This window comes from Pelobates fuscus, chromosome 5 (assembly GCF_036172605.1).
Source record: "Pelobates fuscus isolate aPelFus1 chromosome 5, aPelFus1.pri, whole genome shotgun sequence".
Taxonomy (NCBI): domain Eukaryota; kingdom Metazoa; phylum Chordata; class Amphibia; order Anura; family Pelobatidae; genus Pelobates; species Pelobates fuscus.
The window spans coordinates 191,672,656-191,681,994 of NC_086321.1; the positions used below are offsets into that span (position 1 = coordinate 191,672,656).

At 41.2% G+C, this 9,339-nt stretch overlaps 1 protein-coding gene across 5 annotated transcripts in view; it reads left to right on the plus strand.

Moving 5' to 3' along the window:
* Window positions 1-9,104, plus strand: part of RBM23 (RNA binding motif protein 23) — a 40,427-nt gene extending 31,323 nt beyond the window's left edge. For 4 of the 5 annotated variants that reach the window (XM_063454863.1, XM_063454862.1, XM_063454864.1 and 1 more), the window contains exons 10-14: window positions 6,302-6,367; window positions 6,446-6,650; window positions 6,847-6,936; window positions 7,019-7,103; window positions 7,769-9,104. In XM_063454863.1, coding sequence (XP_063310933.1) covers window positions 6,302-6,367; window positions 6,446-6,650; window positions 6,847-6,936; window positions 7,019-7,103; window positions 7,769-7,772 — 450 coding nt within the window. In that variant the 3' untranslated portion in view covers window positions 7,773-9,104. Of the gene's footprint in view, window positions 1-6,301; window positions 6,368-6,445; window positions 6,651-6,846; window positions 6,937-7,018; window positions 7,108-7,768 lie in introns of those variants that run through there. The other variant, XM_063454861.1, reaches the window with a different exon arrangement.
* Window positions 9,105-9,339: the final 235 nt, after the last annotated feature.

Genomic DNA, 9,339 nt, shown 5'->3' on the forward strand with positions numbered 1-9,339 from the left:
TATATATATATATATATATAAATATCTAATTAAATACCATACCAATAATATTTATTAATAATAAAGATTTAGAAACGTGGACTAGGGACTTGAAGAAAGCACTTTGGGCAGATTGGCACGTGCAGAATATAATTAATAAATGAATGTGGCTATGTTTGCAGTAGGATAGGTTTTCTGAAAGTGTATTTCTTTATACACTTGTGGGTATACACGATGTGGGTAGTTTTACAGCAGGTTGCCCCACTGCTCTCACGGCACGTCTGGCACTTCCGGTTAGAAGGTTGCGCGGCGGCAGTGTGCGGTCTTCTCACAGCGGTACCAGGGTGGATGGTGAGCAATGGCGTACACATGACCAATGGGGCCGCAAAACATGGCGGCGGGCACCTGGTCGCAGGGCTGCGACCGCGGTATGTACACCAGTGCATGCAGATGCACACACAAAGGACCACTACAAACACCCAGATCACATCAGCTCAATGAAGTGGTCTGGGTGTCAAGTCCCTCTAGTTTTAACCCTGCAGCTGAAAGCATAGCAGTTTCAGAGAAACTGCTATGTTTCACTGAGGGTTAATCCAGCCTCTAGTGGCTGTCTCACTGACAGCCGCTAGAGGAGCTTCCGCGAACTGAACGTCCATAGGAAAGCATTGAGTAATGCTTTCCTATGGGCGGTTTGAATGCGCGCACGGCTCTTGCCGTGCATGCGCATTCGGAGCTGAGCGGCGGAGGGATCCCCAGCGCCAAGGGAGTCCGGCGCTGGAGAAAGGTAAGTGCTGAAGACACACACTCTCACGAACAGATGCATACACACTAGCTAACAGACACACACATTTACTGACAGAGAAACACATGTCAGGATCGGGTCAGGGATCCAACACGCAAAGTACAAACAGGTACAGGGTACGTATACCGGACCTTAGAATGGCCGGACTAACGTACAGAGAGTATAGAGAATGGTCAGAGACAAGCCGAGGTCGAGGGAACGAGAGGACAGGTAAGCGAGTAACAAGCCGGGTCAAGGATAACAGAGGTAAACAGAGTAAGACAAACAAGCCGGGTCGTAACCAAAAGTATAACTGAAAACACCAGAGCACTGTGTGACTAGACAGGCTAGAACCACGACAGGGAAATGAGCAACAGGGCGAAGTATGTTTAAATACCCTGGCTAGAGAGGATAGACACGCCTCCGACGAGTCCTGATTGGTCTCCAACGGATTGAGTGACAGGTCGTTCCGGATTGGCGTCATGACGTCGGTCTCCGGGCACCATGCTACATAAGGAAGTAACTCCCTCGCGGCCGGCGTCTATGTGAACGGGTCGACCGCGAGGAACAGGAGAAACATGGCGTCCGGACGGATAAACGTCTAAGTCTCTACCTCTCTCGGATATAGAGACCCCAGGTACCCTGACACACTAACACCAACACTAACACCAACACTCACAGTAACACTAACACCAACACTCACAGTAACACTAACACCAACACTCACAGTAACACTAACACCAACACTCACAGTAACACTAACACCAACACTCACAGTAACACTAACACCAACACTCACAGTAACACCAACACTCACAGTAACACCAACACTCACAGTAACACCAACACTCACAGTAACACCAACACTCACAGTAACACCAACACTCACAGTAACACCAACACTCACAGTAACACCAACACTCACACTAACACCAACACTCACAGTAGCACTAACACCAACACTCACAGTAGCACTAACACCAACACTCACAGTAGCACTAACACCAACACTCACAGTAACACCAACACTCACAGTAACACTAACACCAACACTCACAGTAACACTCACAGTAACACTAACACCAACACTCACAGTAACACTAACACCAACACTCACAGTAGCACTAACACCAACACTCACAGTAGCACTAACACCAACACTCACAGTAGCACTAACACCAACACTCACAGTAGCACTAACACCAACACTCACAGTAGCACTAACACCAACACTCACAGTAGCACTAACACCAACACTCACAGTAGCACTAACACCAACACTCACAGTAGCACTAACACCAACACTCACAGTAGCACTAACACCAACACTCACAGTAGCACTAACACCAACACTCACAGTAGCACTAACACCAACACTCACAGTAGCACTAACACCAACACTCACAGTAGCACTAACACCAACACTCACAGTAGCACTAACACCAACACTCACAGTAGCACTAACACCAACACTCACAGTAACACCAACACTCACACTCACAGTAACACTAACACCAACACTCACAGTAACACTAACACCAACACTCACAGTAACACTAACAGTAACACTAACACCAACACTCACAGTAACACTAACACCAACACTCACAGTAGCACTAACACCAACACTCACAGTAGCACTAACACCAACACTCACAGTAGCACTAACACCAACACTCACAGTAGCACTAACACCAACACTCACAGTAGCACTAACACCAACACTCACAGTAGCACTAACACCAACACTCACAGTAGCACTAACACCAACACTCACAGTAGCACTAACACCAACACTCACAGTAGCACTAACACCAACACTCACAGTAGCACTAACACCAACACTCACAGTAGCACTAACACCAACACTCACAGTAGCACTAACACCAACACTCACAGTAGCACTAACACCAACACTCACAGTAGCACTAACACCAACACTCACAGTAGCACTAACACCAACACTCACAGTAGCACTAACACCAACACTCACAGTAGCACTAACACCAACACTCACAGTAGCACTAACACCAACACTCACAGTAACACTAACACCAACACTCACAGTAACACCAACACTCACACTCACAGTAACACCAACACTCACACTCACAGTAACACTCACACTCACAGTAACACTAACACTCACACTCACAGTAACACTAACACACACCAGCGCCGGAAGATGACGGCTCCGGTATCATTGCGGCGCGCGAGGGAGCTGAAGAGGAAGCACTCAGGGGAGAGTGCTCACTCGCGCGCCCGCCAGCCAGACCGCCCTACTTTCTGCCGATATTTGCCAATATCGGCCGAAATGGATTAGGCCCATTTTCGGCCGATACTTTCGGCTGCCGGAATTTCGGTGCACCCCTAGTAATCTACATTAGTAAACCCAAGCTTGCGGCTGTGCTCCAAAACCAATTCACAGAGGTTGAAAAGTGAAAAGCGGATAACAAACTTCCTAAACACTGACAAAACCGTTACAATGATCTTTATAACTGTACCTAAATTACGTAAACTACAAAATCAACAATTGTGTATCAAAACAAATTCAAATAGCACACTGACAGCAGTCTGCTCTTTTAAATAGCTAGGTATGTTGCTAGAATATACAACAGATAAATGCAAATACACCTGTGTGCAGATCAAAACACACACAGTGGGTAATAAGTGAGGGAGAACACACAAAAATTACCCTTAATTAGAAAGTATTGTAGATGAAAGGACTCCTCTCATGTCCTCATAGCAAATACAAAAAATACCAAAACGGCAATCTACAATACAACAATGAGAATAGACATAGGGCAATATTGTTTGCAAAAGTTATGGGTTAATGGATAAGAATGATTTGCACTCACAAACCCAATTTGATTGTAGGCATATCACTAGAATCAATGTAGCGACTTCAGGACCTTGGAACCTCAGTAGCATGCATAGGAAGAATAGAAAATAATAATAGTGCAGAGTATCTCAGTAAAAAATATACATTTTATTAATATCACACTTACAGAAACGAAGTGTCAAATAGGCACATCAGGTGGAAACACTTTGATCCGAAATCCACAAGAACAGAACAGCCAAATAAAACAACATAAAAAAATATATAAATAGCTAAATACTCTGTACACTAAAAAAGCCCTACGCGTTTCGTTCAGGGTTGAACTTCCTCAGGGGCAAATATCCAGATGCTGTCCTTTGCTTGCAAAGGACAGCATCTGGATATTTGCCCCTGAGGAAGTTCAACCCTGAACGAAACGCGTAGGGCTTTTTTAGTGTACAGAGTATTTAGCTATTTATATATTTTTTTATGTTTTATTTGGCTGTTCTGTTCTTGTGGATTTCGGATCAAAGTGTTTCCACCTGATGTGCCTATTTGACACTTCGTTTCTGTAAGTGTGATATTAATAAAATGTATATTTTTTACTGAGATACTCTGCACTATTATTATTTTCTATTCTTCCTATGCATGCTACTGAGGTTCCAAGGTCCTGAGGTATGTTGCTAGACCCCAATCTATCTTTTGGCCTTCACATTGAAAAATCTCTTCAAAACTAGGTGCCCTGTACAGAAACTCCTGCCTAAGCCATACAGTAAGCAAACAGTGCAACAAATGCTCCCCTTCTGCCGGTCATTGATTATGGGAATGTAGTGTATGTACTCGCACCAGAAACCCACCTTAATAAACTTAATACGTTATATAATTCATAAAATTCATTCTGCCGCTTTGTACTAGAATGTAATTACTTTACCCACCATTGTGATTTGATTAGGTAGCTACTTGCTATTGATTGCTGTTTAAATTAGCTATTGTTTGCAAATAAGCAGAGGCCTACCCAGGTGTTAAACATTCCTAGTGGGAGGTGATTTTAGGAGTATATAAGGCTTGTTGTCATTAGCTTGGCTAAAAGAGCTTGGTTGCTTCATCTAAGTGTTGCTTCTAAGTGTGTGTGGTCGGAGATATTCTGGAGAGTGTTGCTTCTAAGTGTGTGTTTGGAGCTATTCTGGAGAGTGTTGCTTCTAAGTTTGTGTGGTTGGAGATATTCTGGAGAGTTGCTTCTAAGTGTGTGTGGTCGGAGATATTCTGGAGAGTGTTGCTTCTAAGTGTGTGTTTGGAGCTATTCTGGAGAGTGTTGCTTCTAAGTTTGTGTGGTTGGAGATATTCTGGAGAGTGTTGCTTCTAAGTGTGTGTGGTTGGAGATATTCTGGAGATAAACTGGAGGTAATCTGTGGTATTCAGGAGGATAAATAAAAAGGTAAGATTTGTTTGATTTAAATTATTTACCTCATTGGAATGGCAGACTTAGTTCAGTGTAATAGTTGCTATGCATTTGTTTCGCGTTCCACTTTTTGGAGGTTTTTGTTGTTGTCTAATCTGTAGACAGTTCTCTAGCTTGCGGCAGGAGATTGTATTCTTGAAGTCTGAGATTTGTAAATTATCTGGTAAACAAACTCAGGATGGAACTGCTGCAAAGCCACTGCCGCAGAGACATACTAGGAATGGCAGATGGATTACTGTAGGATCTGGTAGACTTGGAGTTGTGGATAAAAGGCATATTGCACAGTCTGTTGCTCTACATAATTCATTTTCTGCACTTTCAGAGTGTAATGGTGTTGTGGAGACAGGCACTGAGGCTAGTGGTATTGTGCAGAGAGGCACTGAGGCTAGTGGTGTTGTGCAGAGAGGCACGGAGGCTAGTGGTGTTGTGCAGAGAGGCACGGAGGCTAGTGGTGTTGTGCAGAGAGGCACTGAGGCTAGTGGTGTTGTGCAGAGAGGCACTGAGGCTAGTGGTGTTGTGCAGAGAGGCACTGAGGCTAGTGGTGTTGTGCAGAGAGGCACTGAGGCTAGTGGTGTTGTGCAATTACTCCTGACCGTTGTGCACGTCTGATCTGCAACTACAGGAAACGTTTGGTTGAAGTTATTGCTGCCAAAGGAGGTTCAACCCGTTACTAAATCCAAGGGTTCACATACTTTTTCCACCTGCACTGTGAATGTTTACATTGTGTGTTCAATAAAAACACATGGCAACATTTCATTCTGTGTGTTATTAGTTTAAGCAGACTGTGATGGTCTATTGTTACTTAGATGATGATCAGATCACATTTTATGACCATTTTTTGCAGAAATCCATATCATTCCAAAGGGTTCACATACTTTTTCTTGCAATTGTGTGTGTGTGTATGTGTGTGTGTGTATATATATATATATATATATATATATATATATATATATATATATATATATATATATTTATTAGTTTGTATATTGTAATATTGTATCCTATTGTAACAATGTAATGTTTTGTGAACCAAGACCCAGGAAATACCAGAAAACTAGAGAAATCTCAATGTATCCATCCTGGTAAAATATTTCATAAATAAATTCATATAGCTTTATACTACACAAATGTGAACACTTTTTGTGGCTTTGTCTTACTCTGGTCATTGAATCCTTTTAGTATATCTATATAACGATTTCTTTAAGCTTGTAAATGTTTAAAAATTGGTAAATAGCATTCTGAGAATTTCCTTTTCTTTTTTTAGATTGAGAATATTCAGCTTCTCAAAGAACCAGATACAGGGCGGTCTAAAGGATTTGGGTTCATAACGGTAAGAATATAACAGAATCTGTTCTCAGTGACTTTTTTCCCTCTTTCTATGTCCTCTCTCTGATAATGTCTGCTTTAGTTTTCAGATGCTGAGTGTGCACGCCGTGCCCTGGAACAGCTTAATGGGTTTGAACTGGCTGGGAGACCAATGAAGGTTGGCCATGTGACTGATCGTGTTGATGGCAGCTGTGACATATCATTTTTGGACAATGATGAACTGGAAAAAAGTGGAGTAGATCTAGGAGCCACTGGACGTTTGCAGCTTATGGCAAAACTGGCAGAGGGTAAGTGACTTAACCTTGAATTATTTTTATGACACCGTTCACAAGAATACCAAATACAAAATTACCTTTTTGTGAAAATTAAATATTTTTAAACAAAATGTTTACCTCTTTAAATATTTACATCTACAACCTTCTTGGTTGTCATTTTGATTATGACTCTTATTAAAAAAAATTGTGTATAACTTATGTTAACTAGGAACAGGTCTTCAGATGCCTCTTGCTGCTCAAGCTGCTCTACAACTGAATGGAGCCATTCCATTGACTGCCCTGAATCCTGCACTTTCTGGTAAGAGTGAATTTCTGTTTTGTTTTGTTTTTACTTTCAAAGAATATATTTGATTGCTTTTAAGTGTTATGTTCTTTCACAGCTCTGAGCCCAGCTCTAAATCTGGCAACACAATCTATTTCATCCCAGTGCTTCCAGCTTTCCCAACTCTTCAACCCGCAAGCCATGTGAGTAGTTGTATATACTGTTTTGATCCGTGGCACTTAAAGGACCACTATAGTGCCCTGAGGGTGCCCCCACTCTCAGGGACCCCCTCCCGCCGGGCTGGATGGAGAGGAAGGGGTTAAACTTACCTCTTTTTCCAGAGCCGAGTGGGGAGCTCTCCTCTTCAGCTGAATGCGCATGCGCGTCAAGAGCCGCGTGCGCGTTCAGCCAGTCTCATAGGAAAGCATTTACTATAAGTTTCACAGTGAGAAGCATGCAAGCCCTCTAGCGGCTGTCAATGAGACAGCCACTAGAGGCTGGATTAACCATATTATAAACATAGCAATTTCTCTGAAACTGCTATGTTTATAGAAAAAAGGGTTAACCCTAGCTGGACCTGGCACCCAGACCACTTCAGTAATCTGAAGTGAAGTGGTCCTTTAACCCCTTAAGGACCAAACTTCTGGAATAAAAGGGAATCATGACATGTCACACACATGACTTTTTCTGTATTGTTAAAAATAATAATTTTTATAACTACTTTTGCATTTGTGGCTTCAACCTGTGTATGGGGCTATACATACAACAGTTGCTATACATGTAGTATACACAGTTTAGTTGTAGTGATGTGTTTTTGTTTGTGTGTTGTTTTCTAAAATATTTTTTTTTTCTTTCTATTTCTGTATAGGTAAACCACAGAACCTGCTCTCTGGCCTCATTTATCACATACGCCCCATCCTCCATTTTTGTACACTCTGTATTTACCTTACCCACTTCTATTTCATGAGAAATGGTGTGCCACTACCAGGCCTTCCAAAACCATGAATACATTTTAAAGGGTTGATATAACTTTGGGAGATCTTCTTGTAAATACTTTTTCCTAAAACTGTACCCAGAGTTTCATTGATCTGGCTGTTCCTCGAATATTGACGAATTTTCCTTCGTGAGAAATTCTGAGCAGTTTGTACATATATATTTTTGACATTTGATCTATGTACCAAAAATTTTCCTCACTTTGTGTACATTCATCCTTTTGTGGTACAGTTTTGAACTGCTGAACATGTAAATAGCAGCTGGTCTTAATGTTCAGACTAAGTTGTATACATTTCAGAACCAGGTATATTGAGGTTCACATGTTGTATAAGAAACAGATCCACCATATTTTAAATTGAGCTTTAGAATAAGAATAAGCCAATCTTGGTCATAAATCTGTCTTAAAGATGGTTTCAGACTGCAGTAATTAAGTGATTGAAGTCTTCTCCTGCTGGAATTATCTTGACTTATTTTTGCATTGGTAAAACCTGTTGAGAGGTTTCGAGCTGTCTTCAGTTGGAAATGTATTTGCAAATATGCACAAGCTCAGTCATAATCCTCCTGCATTATTCTGGGATCTGCTCTGAACTCTGTTTTTTTTAGTTGATTGTCACACCTTCAAATGGGGGGTTAAATGTATCTTCTAATTGAGCCAGTCAAGAATCCTTGAGGGATATTCTGTTAATTTTACAGAACCAAATATACCTGAGATAGTGGTAGGATGTGCAGCATTACTAGTAAAGGTAAGTAAACCATGCTTCTCTACAGCCTGTGCTGTTATAGGGATCATGTTTCCCTTTTTATACTTTTTGTAAATACTGACACACTTTCTTATATTAGGTGTGCATGAATCTTAAAGAGATGGAGGCTTGCGGATGAAAGAAGCAGAATATAAAATGGGGGGACAGCTGTCACTGGTTATGGTTTAGTTGTGTTAGGAAGCACTAGGTGATTATAAGGTGCAAGTGAAAATACCTTTGCTTTAAAATCCTGCTTAGGACAGGCACTGCCCCAAATTTGCTTGTCTGTTTTTTATAGACCTCTGAATTTTTGGAGCCCCCATCTCTTGATTTAGGATGGTCGGTTAAACTCTGGACAACAGGGCTTTACAATTTCCAAGAAATTTTGTTTATTTAAAAAAATATATATACTTTTTTATGTTTCTGTTTTTCTGATTTAGCAGGAAAGTGAAATAAAAAATTTAAAAAGTGTCTTGCTTTGTGTAGTTTGTGCAGGTCTTAATTGCACGGTTACCCACAAATATACAGTGAAAATAGTAATCCTCCCACCGTCTTGCTACAGATAAATGTCTGACATATTGAATGTGTGTATGTATGTATGTATGTATATGCATATATGAATGTTCTTCATAGAAAGACACAGGAACCATATTCACCTTTCTATTTCCCACAGTAATGAATATTCATTAAGAGCCCACACCAAAAT